This window comes from Trifolium pratense, linkage group LG7, assembly GCF_020283565.1.
Source record: "Trifolium pratense cultivar HEN17-A07 linkage group LG7, ARS_RC_1.1, whole genome shotgun sequence".
Lineage (NCBI taxonomy): Eukaryota > Viridiplantae > Streptophyta > Magnoliopsida > Fabales > Fabaceae > Trifolium > Trifolium pratense.
This window is the reverse complement of record NC_060065.1, coordinates 47,917,710-47,935,782: the sequence shown is the minus strand read 5'-3', so window position 1 is coordinate 47,935,782 and position 18,073 is coordinate 47,917,710. Positions and strand designations below refer to the sequence as shown.

The following is an 18,073-nucleotide window of genomic DNA, read 5'->3' as shown; positions in this document are numbered from 1 at the left end:
GAACGGTTGCATACGGGCGGGTGCGGGTCTCTAAAATTCTATCTCTCCATAACCGAGACCGACCGAACAACGATTAGATGCAAATTAATTTTTTTCCTTCTCTCCCTCTCAATCTCATATACTCTTTGTTATTTTTATCCATCTTTGATATAAGATAAAAATGTTATATTTTACAAAGCTTATAATTAATAATATTGTGATGAAGAAGGTGAGAAAAATATTCTAATATATATATATATATATATACTAGATCTATTTTAATTTCTACGTCTCTTCTACTTGATATTTTATTGTCTTTAGATCTACATATTGAAAGAAAGTAACTGCATCTAACCCTCTTTGTTTTTTAATTTAGTTCGTCTATCTTTTGTTGCATTGTGTACGAGGTATTAAACTATTCGAAAATTAGGAATTTTTGGAGAATGGATGAGTTTTAGATGTAAACAAAGTTTCGGTATAACCCGTAATAACCGACCCGTTCAACCCGCCACCCGTATGATCCGAACCCGAACAAACCAAAGATATAGACGGTCGGAATTGGGTCCAAATTAAATGGTTGCGATTTTTATCGATTTAGTGATTTTCGGCCCGAAACCGACCGATGCTCAGGCCTAATAAATGTAAAATGGAAGATACTAAGTTAAAAGTGGTACACATATTAATCAGAGGTATCATGAAAAAACATAATTAATATTACATTGAATTATTATAGGACAAAAGATGAGTACTTTCTTTTGTTGATAATAAAAGATGAGTTATTTTAAGTTTTTGATATTTCTTATTTGAGACAAGTTGTTGGTAAGATTTTGTTTTGACCGGCGGTAAGTTTTAACGATATAAATGGGGGCTGAAATTTAGTAGGGGAGATCACGATTCGATCTCCCACAACTGTAATCTGAGGAAGCTGAAACACTTTATGCCAGAAATGACCTTCAAACCAAATTAAATTGGTGGTGAAAGCCAATTTTTTTTTTGTTGTTGTTGTCAATACACGTATTTTGCACTTTTTTAAACTACATTAACTTTTAATGTCCTACTGTATAGTGTACATGAGGCCAATATTTAACGACATAAATGGTCCAATATATTAATTATATAATAATGCATTGTGTACTATAAAATCCAACCATAATTTTAATTTCTACAAAACCCCACTCCACTTCTGCAGTCTAATATTAAAGGCACCATGATAACTTAGTACGTATATCATCACCAACAACACATTAATATTGATATATATTGCCATATTGTGGTCTGTTCTGAAATCAACATACAACTTATTTTGATCTCTACAATTCCCAAAGTTTTTGTGTTGATTAGCACTGCCCTCTTGCTCCGTGGATTTTTTTCATAAATTAAGGTATATTCTCACATTTACTTCTACAAATTTTGTGTGTTTATGTACTTTTGATAATGTTGTGTCTCATGCTACTCAAAACAAATTGCTACTTTTAATCCATTGATTACTTTTGAGGTTCAAGTTGATGCCTTAATTTAAAAATTATAATTAGCATTTTGCGTCAAATACATGTAAATAGAGTTAGTGCAGTGGAAGATAATGTGATACATGATATAGCTTCATCTTAAATTAGTGCTTAAAAATGTATCGTGAAAGTCTTCTTCTTTAGTAAATATTAAGGTTTATAAAATTCTTTCAACTTATCCATGTATATTATAATGTTTTCAAAATCCATCATTCAATCAAATACATGTAAACGACGTTAGAATGATGATGTGACTTCTGATATACTTCGTGATAGAATGCATCGTGAAAACTTTCTTTTTCTTCTTCTCTAAATGAAAGTTGAAGATCAAATTAAATTTATGGTTTTTAAAGTTGATATAGGAAAAAAGTGCTAACCAAATTGATTGGTTAGTATAACTTATAAATTTATTATATGTCTTTTATTTTTTGGGTAGAGAAACGAAATGACAAGTCATTAAAAACTCACACACACAAATTGGAGGAGCGAGGTTCGAATTCCGTCCGATACTATCAATTTTGACATTTCTGCCAATTGAGATAGAATTTGTAAACTATTATATATGTCTTTTTTATTCATATATATATATATATATATATATATATATATATAAGAGAAGAGAAAATAAAATATAAAATTTATTGTTAAAATGCACCAAAAATTATTGTATCTTGCCGAATGAATCTCTTTACATTATAATTAATTAATATTTAAATTTTAATCGAAAGTTACATATTATTTAAATTTTTTTTTTCTTCTGTTTTTTTTTATCAAATATGTGTAAAACCAAATGTAACTGTTTGTGCTCATCCAACACTTGCTCCCACATTTAATACACATCATATCCTTCAAATAGTGAGCATGGATCCTCTCCAATTTTCATTGGATGAGATCCAAGCCATTTGTACCATTTTATTTATCCTTTTAAAAAAAACTAGAATTTCACTGTATATTTACTGTTAGTTACTTGGAAAAGGTCTTGTCATGCTATTTCTACCTGTGTGGTAATATTTGGAAAGGTCTTTGTCATTCTATATATGTGTAAGCGATGAAGATTTTAAAATGCAGTGGCACTGACTTGTATATATACACATTTTTAATTGCAATCATTGATACATCATAGAATCACAATCACAACAGTTCATATATTATTTTTTTTTTCATATTTTTTTCCCAATTTCACCCACATTTTAAAGTAACATTTGTTTTGCTTGAAAATTTAGGATTTATTTGACATCGACATATAATGAGCAAAAGAAAGAGGGTGTCTTCGTGTTCATCATCATCTTCAAAATCGTATACATCAAAGATGAGTTTTCTCGAGGTAACTTCGAAGCCAACTAAACAAGATAGTGAGGAGCAGTATGCAAAATTTAATTCAGTAGTTACAAAGGAGATGGTTCTTGTTGGTTGTCCTAGATGTTTCATGTATGTTATGTCATCGGAGGTTGAGCCAAAGTGTCCCAAGTGCGAGACTACTACTGTATTTCTTGATCTTTTCGGACAGGAAGATTAAGATTGTCGATTGAGTTAAGAATAAAGTAGTGAGGTAATGCTAGAAAAACTTACTTTAATACTCTCATTCACTTTTTTATCGGATAAAATCACGTAGATCACACCACTTAATGTATTACTTATTTTTAAAATGGTAGGATCTACAAGAATTTTACCAAACAAAAAAGTTGAAGATGTTAAAGTAAATGTTTCTAGCACTCCTTTAAGAAGAATAAATATGGAACTATTTTGTGTTAATTAGTTTGATCGAAAATGCAATTGTACGAATTACTCTAATTTTATGATCTCTAATATTTCCAATGATTCCCCATGTTGAGAGTGAGGGAGATGCTCGTGTAATCTCTTGTTGTTTTCTTTAATTGGTGGATTATGTTAGTTTTTGGAATTACTAGGCCCTAGCTAGTACTCTATTTTTTTTACAGTAACCTAGTAGTACTCTTTATTAAATGATCTCATCCATATTTACTATCTCACCACCAAGTAATTAATATATGTACTTGCATATATTTACCTAAGCTATATCAAACTCTTGATTAAATTACTTGAATTTTACGGTGTCATTAAAAACATTTATTCTCTTCAGTCTCGTACGTAAAGGTCATGATAATGGATGTCTTAAGAATTGATGAAGAAACAAAAATTTTGTCTTAGAAAATAGGAGTATAAATACACTTATCAAAGTTAGCGCATCATTTTCTATGCAAAAATTTGTCAAAGTCAAAATTTAGTCTTATTTTATTTTTATAAGGAAAAAATATAGCTTCTTTTCGCATCCCCGAATTTTCTCGTGTGCCGCTGAAATTACTAATTACTAAAATACTCTTCCATTAATACTTAATTAGCCGATGCTCACTACAGATGAAATTTTCAAGATTCTACATGTACGCTACATAAGTAAAGAATTGAAAGTGGACATTGCAGCAATATATGAAGAAACATCAATATCGAATGCGTAAAAACTTTAAAAATTCATGTATATATGGAGTGTTACCTAGTAAATTAGATAATACAGTTCTCTATTTAAGTAGAAAACACTGTAAAATCATGAAAATTTCATGTATATGGGGTATCAACTAGTTAAGTATTGCAAATGTGTAAAGTCTTGGAAATTTTATGTATAGGGGGTGTCATCTAGTTAAGTAACGAATTTAGTTCGCTACTTAAGTAGCTGACGCTATTTTTTCCTCAAATTTTTTGTTTTTATAATATCTACTACTTAAATAGCGGAAAAACAAAATTTAAAAGTAGCAGAACGTGCGAGAAGCACCGCGAGGGAGGGGCAAAAGAAATTCTCGGGAAAAAGGGCTTAAAGCCCACAACAAAGGGGGAAAAAAACTAAGAAACAGAAAAGCCTCCCCCATATAAATCAGCCAACATGCCTTGAGAAGCCAATGGTGGAATAAAATTAAAAAAATTAACTACATACACTTATATTTATCACACTATTGGTTGCATCAAGCACATGGTTATACTTGATATTTTGCATTTTAGTAGATAAATCACAAATAACAACAATCATAATATAATATGATGCCGTGAATATAACTCAGTCAGTAGAGATATTGTTATAGGCAGGAGTTGAGGTCTAAGGAACCTTGGATACTCCACTTATTCACGTTAATGATATAATTCTAACCATTAGACTACTACAATTACAATGTAGCAAGGATGCATTTTGGAACAACAAACATTAAGAAGAGCTAAGGATGTTTTTGAATCCTACTCAACATGAACACATTTATAAAACCTAGCTATATTATTCTCCAGCCTTTTCATAATAGCAAAGTTCAGCCAAGTATCAAACGCATTACGCATGCATCTAGCATACTTGCATGAAAAAGAAACCTCTCAAGGTTGTCACGAACCATGCCATTACACGCAGCCCTTGCTCCATGATCAACCGTTGTTCCGTCACATTAATTTTAACCTATGAAGCATGGACACAAATACGGATACCAGACACAACCCAGACATGTTGATACCAATAATAATTATAAAAAATGACACAGTTCAATGTAATTTATATATGTGTCGTGTCATTAATTTTGATTTCTGCATTGCACATCGAGTACGGGAAATTCTGTTGGTGATTAAATTCCAACTTGAGGCCTTGAGGGTCTTGGTAACAAATTCTGTTGGTGACTATTACTAGTTCAAGCTCTTGTAGTTATCAATTCATTCAATAATGGGCAGGAAAAATAAAATAATTAATTTCTACCTATCTCTTATGGCCACATTCATATATTGCTCTTGAATTTTTATTTGCCTTCTACGTTCTTATTTTTCTAATTCATAATAATCATTTGTGTTTTTCATAGTTCACAATTGCAATTGCAGTCGCAATATAATTTTTTTAAAAGCCTCGGGAACAATATCACAATCGCAACTAGGACTGCATTGCTCGCATTTGCCTTCATTTTAGGGCAATATCGATATTCATAGCGTGTAATTGAGTAAAATGAAATTTAGAATGTTCTCTTTACCTTTGCATTGCAAAAAATAAAATCTCAAGAAAAACAAATTAAGGAGGAAAATGTAACCATCTATATATAATGAATATAGTAACATAGAAATAGGATAACACAAATACATGTCAATTTTTATCTTCCTGATTATTTATGCATGGTGTGCATCTTGCTAGCTGCTTGTCTTTGAGGTATTTTCCTTGTTATTAAGGAAATCAAGCAACACAGTACTCTTACACTTGGGGCATTTTGGATCGGGATCAGCTTCGGATAACATAACATACATGAGACACCGAAGACAACCTAGGAGAATCATAGATGTCGTCTCTTCCTCGGCCTCAGAAGACACACATGATCTCGCCGTACTACAAACCGATGATGTAGACGAATACTCGGAAGACATAGCTCTTGGTGATGAGTTATTAGCCCGGTGGTTGAAGTGTATGGATCCTCTGCGGCGGTCGGAGCTAGAGCTTGCTGAAATGGATGCAAATGAAGGAGATAAATATCTAGGATTATGTTGGTGGTTTATGTTATGTTGAGAAAATAGGTTCATAATATATATAGTTCAATTGAAGAGAAAGGGAACAGAGGAGGAAGGTGTTTAATTGACTTTAATTAAATATGAAATATTAAATTTAATTGTGGTTAGTAATGGAGAAGCTTTCAATAAGAGAGAAGTTTATACCATGCACGTTTTGCTTTAATGACACAAGAAATTAATCACATTGACCCGGAATTTTAGATGCAGTGCTGAATCCAGACCATATACATCATTATTATTGTGTAAAATTAACGAGAACTATAAATTTCCAATTTGACTATTCCCTAGTAGGACAATTGGACATGTTACAAATTGTCCTCACATTTAATTTAATTTCAATATATAAATTTGTATACCTATCTTCATTTATAGTTGAAGAGTTGTGGTTAACTTAACATATGCAAACTAAAAAGTCTTCAACACCCCTTAATTTTATATTAGGAAGTTGATCAGCATTATGAAAAATGTCTATACCCAACACACAAAGAAGAAATTTGTTTGATTTGTTTTTATATATATATCCATCTACCCTGTTTTCACTCAAAGGTCAACTAATTATTTTCCATTTTTAGCAATTGTGTTCATATTCAAATAGTATTCTTTATATTGTAGTTGACATTTTTGCACGCATTGATGGACGTGTATACAAACAAATGATCAGCTTCATACAAATCTTACTTCATTCATATACGTGTTGAATTTTCCCTGTTCCAGTCAATAAAAGACATAATGGAAATTGAATTCGTGCTAAAGTTTTCATACATTTAAATTGGCATTTGACATAATGGAAAAGGTAAATTGTGTTTGGATCAAGGGAAAGAATCAACTAAAATATATATCTAAAGGTTATATAGTAAATCAAATGAAACATATATGAAGAAATTAATAAGTAATAGCAAATATTACAACATAGCATACACATTGCTACATTCTAGTGATCTTGATGTTAACACTAATCTGAACAAAATGGCACAGCGATATTTTTTAATTTGTCGGTGAACAGAATATTTAAGTACTACATTTTTCATTGAATGATGTGTGACTCACAGTGAGATAGAGCTCAAATTAGTAGTAATTCATACAGATAGCAAATATGTTACAACTTACAAGAATTTCATTTGAAGGAATTAAGAAACAACTTTACAACTCGAGCATCGATTAGCTTCATTAACATGCTGCAAAGGCTTAATCCTCTAAAATTTGTTGTCGCTCAAGCTCAAGAATCCGTTCAGTTAGAGGGACTACAGTGCTATTTATAGTTCCATTGTTTCCTTTACACTGCTGTAGTTGTTCTTGAAGATGTCGGACAAGCTCATTCAGTCTTCGAATATTTTTCTCTTGCACTAAAATAATCTGCAGACAGCAACATCATTTAAAGAGAACTTCAATAAAATGCCTAAAATCAAATTAAAAAAGCATGGTCGTAACAGCTGTTTATCGGTTACAAAATTTGGTTAGAGAGCACACATGTAAAAACATCCTTTGCTTATTAAAAAAACATGTAAAAGTTATACAAATATATAGCACTATGTTTCACCCAAACATAAAATCGATAGCACTAAGTTTTATACAATGAAGATAAGCCATCATAAAACATTGACCAATTTTGAATTAGATTTTAACATACAAGAGCTTCAAGCCTGATATAAGTATTTGATTTCTAATTTGGGATAAAACCTTCTGAAGTGTTTACTTTATGGAGAATGTGTAGAAGCTGATCCTAATTTATGCAGAAAATTATTGTTTAGAAAACTCAATAGTCATTGTCAGACTATTTCAACTTTTTTAACAAGTGTTTGAAGAAATTTTTATCCGAACTAACTCTTATCTCATTTTTGGTGAGACACAAAATGTCATTAGCACTAACCAGGCATAGTTTATGGCTCAGGCTCCCAAATTTACAATAATACTTTCACATAATGATTGACCAACATTAAAACATACAACAGATGGGTTGCTTCTTTCCGATGAATGTGATGGTCCATTGATCATTCTATATATTTTACAAGTGCAAGACTTTTTAAAATGAGTCATTCAAATCTAAACCCACAAATGCATCATTGTTCCCAATATAGCTACGGGGTATCTGATATAATATGCATCCAACATGATAATAATATAACGATGCTTGAAAAATATAAGATAAGTTGATAGGAACCAAGCGGGTGGGGAAACTCTCCCATGATGATTTCAACGGATGAAATCCAGTGCAAATCAATACTGTACAATTCATTTTTAATACTTGGTCAGCCTGCACGCACAAACAAACAACCAACGGTCCAGATCTCACTGGACAACACTTTAACGGGAGACAATCCTTGTCTGAACCAAGCCAAATAGAATGGAGTATAACAAGAGTTACTCTAGAAACAGAGAATAGAAAGATAGTATTAATACTGAAAATGGACAATGGATTGGAGAGTTATAATCCTTACCGATATGTGAAGGAAACACACATTTTTTTGTGAGATTTCATGGTTAACACGTGTTTTCCTTGCACAAATTGGCAAGATAAAATCAGGAATCATTTGGAGGGAGTATTGTTAGATCCTCAGTAGTTAGGAGGATAGGATAGGAGATATTGAAAATACCTACTCAAAATTAGCTGCAATTGCTAGAATGAGACAAGTGCAGAGAGTGAGTGGGTGAAAAGAATCTAGAATTAGGAAATGAGAGAGAGAAAGGCTGAATATAAAAGGGGGCCAGGTTAAGAGAACATTTTAAATTTCGCTGAAATATGATTGAAACACAGATATTTGTGCTTCATTATTGAACAGAACTTGAGCATTACTGATGAATTTTTTAAAAACGTATATGCACACAATTCCTCAACAATATGCAAATGGATAACAAAAAGGCTTCAAAAATGCAACTCCCCAAGCAAAAGCTACAGGTTACCATATAAATCAATTCATCATATCTAAATGGCTAAGAATTGGTAACATGTTAAAAGGGAATTCATAACAAATTGCCACCCAGTTGCCATTTTTAATCATTTTTTAACGAAGCAACCAATCAGAGTAAAACCCAAGCTAGACATTCCCGCCCGTCTCGTATATGAAATAAACTACCTCACACTCTTTAATAGGAATCGAACTCTGGATTACTAGTCCCCCCTCCCCCTAGCAACTGGAGGGTTGACACAAAAAAACCACCAAACATAGAAAGTATGTCTCTATGCTATCTGACCAACCAAGCCATATATAGCTTCCACCAACACTATTAAGCCCAAATTACTTATCTTGATTTTAACAAATTCATAAACTTACAGATTCACTGACAATCTCAGGACTTAAAAGTTTTCAGTGCTCTATTCTAGAGGAAGGACTCAAAAAGAATATAAATTAACATCCCTGAAAATGAAACCTGTCACCAGGCTCTGATACCAACTATGTAACACCCTAAATCTCTTACGCGCATTTATTAACTTAAATAAATAAACAAGTAAACATTGAGCATTACATTAAATAAAACATGCAGACATGCATGATATAAAGCAGCGGAAAAAAACACCATCACAAAACTATTCACAAAACTATTCATGGAGCTAAAGCAAGGAAGTTTGTCTGTGGCCGAGTATGCAGCAAAATTCAAGGAATTATGTAGCTTCACTCCTCATTACAACACGGTTGAAGCTGAGGTTGACAAGTGTGTCAAGTTTGACAGTGGGTTGCGTCTTGACATCAAACAACTCATTAGTTTATCTGCGATTAGGAACTTTGCTACTTTGGTCAACAAAAGCAAAATTTGTGATGAAGACGGAAAGGCAAAGTCTAGCCACTACAATATGATAAATGACCAGAGGAGTAGTAGCTGATAGTCCTGCTCTTTTCTTTGGTGAGAAGTTTGGCTCATGGCCTCTCCGGTTATCTATTTATGTAGTTTTGGTTTATGTCTAGACATTAGTGCTCTGATAGTGTAACACCGAGTCTAGGTTGTCGCTATCTTTTGATACTTTGTTGTTGGATTTATGTGGTGTGGCCTGAGTTTGCCTCTTTTTATGTTGCATTGGAGCTTTTACCAAGATTTATTTATATCGTGATAGGATTTATTATGATTTTAGATTTATGATATTAGATTATTATGAAGTTATATGACTGAGTGCTATTTTATGAATAATGATATCGTGTGCATAATTAGATAATAGGACAAGTTTCATTTTCTGCTGCTTTATAAATGACTATATCATGCATGTCTGTATGTTTTATTTAATGTAATGCTCTAAATGCTTACTTGTTGATTTATTTAAGTTAATAAATGTGCGTAAGAGATTTAGGGTGTTACACAGTATCTTGGGCAGTGAATTATTTATTTACTTGTGATGGTGTTTTTGTCAGCATCTTATGTGAAGAGTTTTGTGAAGTGATTTTTTTTTCAAGAAATAATATTTAGAGGAAATGACATGGTAGAAATTACGCTCGAGTGCACATGAACTATATGCCAATGCCCTATCAAAAAGAGAGAATTAAAATCTCATACTAAAATTGAATTCCCTGTCTAATTTATGAATGTATCAGAAATAAATAAAAATGTGTCGTCACCAATGGCAAAATCTGAAATAATCTCAAACCCCAAACCCCATTGTATGTAACACTTATATCAGTACCTCTGTTGTCTCACTTTCTCCATTCTTCACACTCCACTCCACTTCTTCTACAGATCTCATTCTTCTTCCTCTCTTCCACAATGCACCTTCATTCGACCATCCACTATGGTAGCTTTCACAGCGGCGCTACTCTTCATCTCCGCCATTATCACAACCTCCAACGCACACGACATCACAAGCATTCTATCCAAACACCCTGAATTCTCCACCTTCAACCACTACCTAACCCTAACATACCTCGCACCAAAAATCAACCGCCGAATAACAATCACTGTCTTAGTCGTTGAAAAACGCCGTCATGTCCGACCTCACTTCAAAACACCCATCGATCTACACCATCAAAAACATCATCTCCCTCCACGTCTTCCTTGACTACTTTGGAACCAAAAAGCTTCACCAAATCACAAACAGAACCACTCTCGCTGCCACAATGTACCAAGCCACTGGCTCCGCTCCTGGATCATCAGGATTCGTCAACATTATCGATCTTCACGGCGGAAAATTCAGATTCGGCACAAAAGTGCAATTAGATACTCACATGAACCGTCTGATTTTACCTAGTTAAATATAGTTCATACAACGTTTCTCTCTTTTGTGGTTATAATCTTTATGACATTTCTATTGTAAATTTTAGGGCTTGTTTTGGACGTTGATGTTCCCAACCATGTCATGTACAATGTATTGTATTTTTTAAATGAGGCCGTAAACCTCGACCACTGCTGCTACTGTGGGCTTGCTTAGTTATAGAATACATAATCCTAATCAATGAACAATAGGAAAGAGACTATCTAAACTAAACTATTAGGGTTTCAGTTGCAGAAATGAAATTTCTTGGGGAAAAATAAAGTGAAAGAGATACTACATAACTACAACACATACCAAACCTACCAATTATTTCAACTAAACAATCCTAAACAGAGAGGTTTGTTATAAATGCTTAAACTAAACATAAATAAAGGATAAGAAAAACTTAAAAAACCTTCTCCTTAACGGTTTCTTCAGCATTAGAAATACGATGCTGCTTTTGAGTTAAACTGGAATTGGACTCAACATCGGACACAAGCGGTTGCTTCCACTCAAACTGTGAAGTGATTATAAGTATAATAAGCAAGAAAACAAGCAACATAGGCCTCGACATAACTCCTAATAATTACAGTATCAACACCTGTTCAACATTCAAAATCAAATAAATAACCATAAACATAAGCTAAAAATACATAATTGATTAATTTGATTAGCATAGCTAAAGCAATTAAACTGGGAAATTAGGGTTAGTTAACTGAACATATATATGTATATATAATAAATTAAGGAATCAAAGTGATAATTGGAAGAATTGAGTATGAAATTGGAAGGAGAAGAGTTACCGATGAGGAAACCCTAAATTCATTATCGATCTGTGATGAGTTTGAGTTTCCCCCTCTTTCCTCCGAGTGAGAGGTTAGGGGGAAATGAGAAAGTGGATTTGGGTCGGGAGTTGTGAGTTATGGAAACGGAGAGTGACGCGCCACCGACGGCGGTGATGAGTACAAAGCAACGCAATGTTTGGGATTTTCGCAATTTGGAGGAAGATGAAGTTGTGATATGTTACAGTGTTTCATACGACTTAACAAAGACTACGTGAAGAAGGAGTAATAAAAAGAGATAGAAAAGTTGGTGAAAAGTCAGGTAAGTTTTTTAAATCACCTATCCTCTAAAATTGTAAAAATATTAATATCCTCTTTAAATTTTTGAAAGGTTAAATATTGTCGGTCAACACGGCAGGTCATGATGGCAGAACCGCAGCAATCTAGACTTGGGAATAACTGGCGATCGGGAAAATCAAGTGCAACGTCGATTCAACTTGCTATACGGAAGAGAATATATATTGCGTCGGTGCATGTGTTAGGGACTCGCATGGTAGGTTCATCAAAGCTTATGCAAGGCGAAGAGATGGGAGGCCTGAGATCGCGGAAGCGGAGGCTATTGGAGTGTTAGATGTGTTGCGTTGGATCAACAACTCTCATATAGAAGTCCATAGAATAGAGACTGATTGCTTACAAGTGGTGCAAGCAATTAACTCATGATCTAAAAATAATTCTGAATTTGGTAGTATTATTGTTGAATGTCGTAAGTTACTAGAATTTAATCAAAACTGTAAGGTCAATTATGTTCGGAGACAAGCCTTAATTCTTAAGAAGAGTAAAAACAACAATGATGGTCTAAGATCTTATCTTAAGAAGAGTAAAAACAACAATGTTTTTTTTTTTTTAGGAACATTTGTAACAACAATAACAACCTTAATTCTTAACAACTATGATGTCCAAATGATATTTCTTCAGCACCACTACATGGAGGATCATTATCCACTCAATGTGGAATCTTGCTAATTCATTTTATAAATTCACTTTAGTTGAGGAGATAATTTGTCTATAATTTGAAAATTTCAGCGGTTTATTTTGCTTTTAATTGTAAAATTCATGGATGAATTGTTGGGCCGTAAGGGGAGGTTCACTGTATTAGATCGGTGTGTTGGACATTGAGCAACCACACAAGTGATTTTGACACCACACTTTCACCCAAAACCTTAAGGCATTAGGTTTATGGGTCCTCTTACTTATAAAATGTTCAACTTCAACTATTCCAATCAATGTGCGATTTAAACTCACACTTGATAGACCTCAACATCAACCTCTCAACACGACCCATCACCACTCACTTATATCTCCACCGAATCCAGCTCTGATACCATTGTTGGGCTGTAATGTGGAGCTTCACTAGATTGGATCGATCCATTGGACAATGAGCAATCACACAAGTGACTTTGACACCACACTCTTACCCAAAATCTTAAGATATTAGGTTTATGGGTCTTCTCAGTTATAAAATGTTCAAACTCAACTCTTTCAACCAATGTGAGATTTAAACTCACACTTTTTTTTTTATAAGCAATGTTAGTCGCTACTATTACAATGTTATGTTAGTTTTTTTTCTCATTTGCCAAGACTTGAACCCTAGACCTCCTACTCCTTAACCCTTAGCTCAACTATTACAATATGAGATTTAAACTCACATTTGATAGATTTCAACACTGATTTGAATATATATTTTACAAAGTTGTTGTTGCAGGTAAGTAAAATTTGATCAAAAATTAAACTCATAATCTCTCGAACAATTCTTCTTACAAAAGCTCAAATCTCGTATAAATTGAAAGAATTTGAATGAAGAGAATCTATTTCCTAAATAAATGTATGACTTAGTGTGGATGAAAATAGTACATTATTATAGGTTTTGGCTATCATGCACAAGTGCATGATATGGTGCACGAATCGCCGATTTTATCATAACGAAAATCAATTTTACAAAATCCACTGTTGGATTGAAAGTTTATATTATATAGATCATCCATAAAAAAATGTAAAAAAATTTAAAATCATTTGATATGTTATTGAGTCTCATAAAGATTAACGGTATTTAATAAAAATTCATAAACCGTTAATTTTAACTGGTCTCAATAACATATCAAATTATTTTCAATTTTTTCAAAAAAAATTATAGATGATCTATATGATATAAACTTTCAATCCAACGGTGGATTTTTTAAAATTCGTATTCGTTATAATGAAATCGACGACTTGTGCACTATGCATCATATCATGCGCTTGTTCATGGTAAAACTTGCCCATTATTATATAGATTTTGTATGTGTGCCTAAATGTATTTTATTTGGGTTTGTGCCCATCTAAAAGTTCCTCGTTGTCGGATATATTTAAGAAATTGAAAGAGTTGTAGTATTTCAAAGAAAGGTCAATCAACTTTACCTTTAACTAAAGAGTTGTAGTATTCAAAAGCAATATCAAATTTTGATATCATTTTTTTTCCTTTCAATTTTACCTTTCATTTAAACAATTTTATCCTCATTAATCCAATCAAGTATTCAATTATTTTTTTAAAAAATCGCATAATACTTTGTAACTTGTTTTATTTTTAAATAATCCTCATTTATCCAATCAATTTTACCAATTTTGACCTTTCATTAAAAAAAAAAATTAGGTTCTTGTTATTACTTATCATTAGAGACAAGTTTAAATGTTTTTAGAGTTGGCAGAGTATGTCCCAGAAAATTTAATTTATCAACAATATTTGAGGTTATTTCTTATGACGATTTTCAGTAATGTTTAAGGCCTTTTGAGGTTAGGAGACCTGCTATGTCCTATATGGTTGACATGCTTCTAAAAAAAGCATAATTTTTGTATTGTTTGGAAGTATAGTAGCCATTTATATGATTTCTAATACTGTGGAGTAGAAAAAATTGCTCTAAAAAATTACCAGTCCTCTTAAACCCCAGTTTCATGTATATGATCATTTAGTATTTGTATACAAAATCTGAGGCTAATGCAACATATTCGAGTGAAACCGGTTTAACATTGCCATTGCTAACACTTAAGTATTAGATTAAGATTTCCTACGGTGTATAGTAGATTAAGATTCCTACAGACACTGCATCGTGCAGTGGCTGTAGGAACTTGGATAGCACTAATAACAATTTACGCCCGAAACTTTCCCACAATATTTCTCAATTGTTTGTGACCACCCAATAAATACCAAAAAAATATAGCCATAAGAGTGAAAACAAAGAAAGCAAATATCATCAAACGGTTGGTCATTTTAGCAAAGAAGCTACTCTTTGATTGGTGCATTGTTCTTGAGAAACGAACTCCTGTTTGAGAATGTGTTGATTTCGCAACCCTTAATCGTATTCTCCTCTGTGCAGTGCCTTGGCAGGGATGAGAATATGCAAGGTCATGTTGTCTTGTTTGAGCCCCTTGAGCCATTGATGATTCATCTAATTTTATGATATCATTCTTTAGTATCTCAGCATAACAATCCTCTTCATCCATCTACCATCATAAAAGGGTAAGTAAGAATTAATGCTCAATTTAATCCAATGCAGTGTTTATAGAATCACTTTTTCATTTCACTGAACTTAAACATGAACCTATTACCTTTAGCTGGCCCGAAAAGTCTGTCAAAGTAGCGTCATTAGCCGGTCTTTGATTTGATTCAGACACGGAATCAATTTGTTCCATTGAAGGTGAACCGTAACTGCTGCTGTCACGCCTGGAACTACCATCAACCTCCTTTTCTTGTTCATGATCACAAATGCGCCTTTTATCATCAATACCACCTTCTGAGACAGCACAATCACTTTCATGTGAATGCACCGGGTTAACTTGACTTGAAGAGGCTCTATTGGAAGCATCGTTCACACGAAACTCTGTGTTTCTCTTGAGGCGACAAACTACCAAAGAATCCTGAAAGATACACAAATCACTCTTGTTAGTTATCATTCATATAGGGTGTAAGGACACATTCAGGTGATGATTACTACCCACCGGAGACCTGTCACTGACGCAGTACTCATGCATAATCCATTCTGTCCTTTCGCCTTTAGGTGCACGACCTAAGTGAAACACCAAAGTTCGTTTCGTACCTATGACATTAGAACCTGATTTCACATTGCGCTCTTTTCCAGTGGCTTTCCAATAGCCACAATCAGTAGCTCTTTTACTTTGTGAACCGTTTGGATACTTTCTTCCACGGGGTGAGAAGAAGAACCACTCGTTATCTGATTGAATGAATGATTTGGCTGGTTTCAAACAAGTATTAATCAGTCAGTGTTTCAAACCAAAAACAAATAACATACATAACAATTTTATATTGCTTTTATCTTCAAGGATATTAAAGTGAATGAATAGCATTACAAAACTACTACATTCATTAGTGTTTCAATGTCAACACATGATACAGAGCTAGTTCAGCATGTTCCCTTTTTTTTTAACATATAAGTCAAGAATTGAGGAGATGCATGTTTCTTAAATAAGTAATCACAGACGGTGTTTATTACAGGTCATCTCTCATTCAATGTAGGACACCTCGTAACAAGGAATTATTACAGGTCATCTCTCATTCAATGTGAGTCTAACTCAACTCTACAAATCCGATTTGTAAGGTGATGATTGTTCACATTTGTAAACATATCTTCAGGTCATCACTCATTCAATGTAGGACTCCTCTTAACACTAATATTAGCCGTTGTTTTTTTAAGGAAACTAATGAGTCACATGTGTGTGGATACTATCTACATGGAGGGATCAACATAATGAGAGGAATAAATAGACCCTACAAGAAATTCATGCAATGCATTAATTAAGTAGATGGAAGCATCCAAGAAAGTTCTATGTTTGTATACTTCTATTCTATGAGTATATTGATTATGACCCATTTACACACAACACACAAATAAGAATCTCCCCAGGTCCCACTTTACATATACATATAGGGGGTGGAATTTTGAATGCTGAAAAAGTGGTTTTATTAAGTGATTTGGAGAGTTGAATTGAAAAATGGTTCCAAAAGCACAATTAAAATGATGTGTAAACTCATGGTGAATGAAATTGAATAAACTATCATGTCACATCATCAGCTAATAATAAAAACAAACACTTGAAAGGCACAACACAACAACACATGAAATTGACAATCCCTTGACAATCCCACCCTATAAAACACGATGCTCGGATCAGGAGTGTCCTACTAATACTTATGATTACATTGAATTGTGTTATTTTTTAAATTATTATTGGTGTCACATATCAATGTTGGTGTCACATATCAATGTTTGTGTCCGGTATCTGTGCTTCATAGATGTAACCTTCCAATTAATGCCAAATAAATAAAAAAAACTAGTAAAACAGAGATTATGGAAAGAATAAAAAAGAAACAAACTAACCTGGTAAATCCCAAGGTTCATATTTACAAAGTTCAACCTCAGAAATAACCTGAACACTTTCTTCATGACCATCTAATTTTTTTCTAAGATAATAAGAAATCAACTCTTCATCAGTGGGACAAAATCTGAAACCAGGAAACATAGAAGAAGCAGCAATAGACATCTGAGCTTCCTTAGAAACCATTTCCATTGTCATCCCACCACAGAGACAGATACACAAATAATAATATAATAATAATAGAAAAACCTGTTGAGAAGGTTATTCTTGTGCTTTGCTTGGTTGTGTGTGGGGTGGCAAGGACAAGGACAAAGGACAAGGAAGGGGTGTGGAAATGGGATGGGGAGGGTCGGCAAAGAATGAGTAAAGACAAAGAAGTGGAATGGTAAGGTTAAGGTTCGGTTCTATTTCCGTGTTGTCAATGTGTCACCTCCCACGTGCTTCACTGCTTTATCAACTTCCACCGTTTCTTTCTTTCTTCAGGTTTTTCTTTTCTTATCTCATACTATGTCAGACATTGACTTCACTTATATTTATTTATTTATTCATTCAATACATATATCGATACAGATCAACCGTTAGTTGGTTCAGTGGTAATTGACGCTGAATTTAATAGGGAGAACAACGATTCGATCTCCAACAACTGTGATCGGAAGGGAGTTGGAACTTGGAACCACTTGATGCCAGAA

The 18,073-nt window shown here is 33.4% G+C and overlaps 1 protein-coding gene and 1 long non-coding RNA gene across 2 annotated transcripts; one reads left to right on the top strand and one right to left on the bottom strand.

The window, feature by feature from the left end:
* Positions 1-1,154: 1,154 nt before the first annotated feature.
* On the top strand, positions 1,155-3,384 carry LOC123898644. Its single transcript, XR_006805381.1, has 2 exons — positions 1,155-1,360; positions 2,708-3,384. It is a non-coding gene; the product is annotated as an uncharacterized LOC123898644 (long non-coding RNA).
* A 3,582-nt stretch (positions 3,385-6,966) lies between these two features.
* Positions 6,967-17,866, bottom strand: LOC123896537. The gene is made up of 6 exons (XM_045946913.1): positions 17,387-17,866; positions 15,990-16,243; positions 15,600-15,908; positions 15,144-15,494; positions 11,594-11,761; positions 6,967-7,361 (listed from the first exon to the last, which is right to left on the bottom strand). Exons 1-6 carry the CDS (start codon positions 17,580-17,582, stop codon positions 7,194-7,196), a joined length of 1,446 nt encoding a protein of 481 aa, XP_045802869.1. The 5' UTR covers positions 17,583-17,866; the 3' UTR covers positions 6,967-7,193.
* Positions 17,867-18,073: the final 207 nt, after the last annotated feature.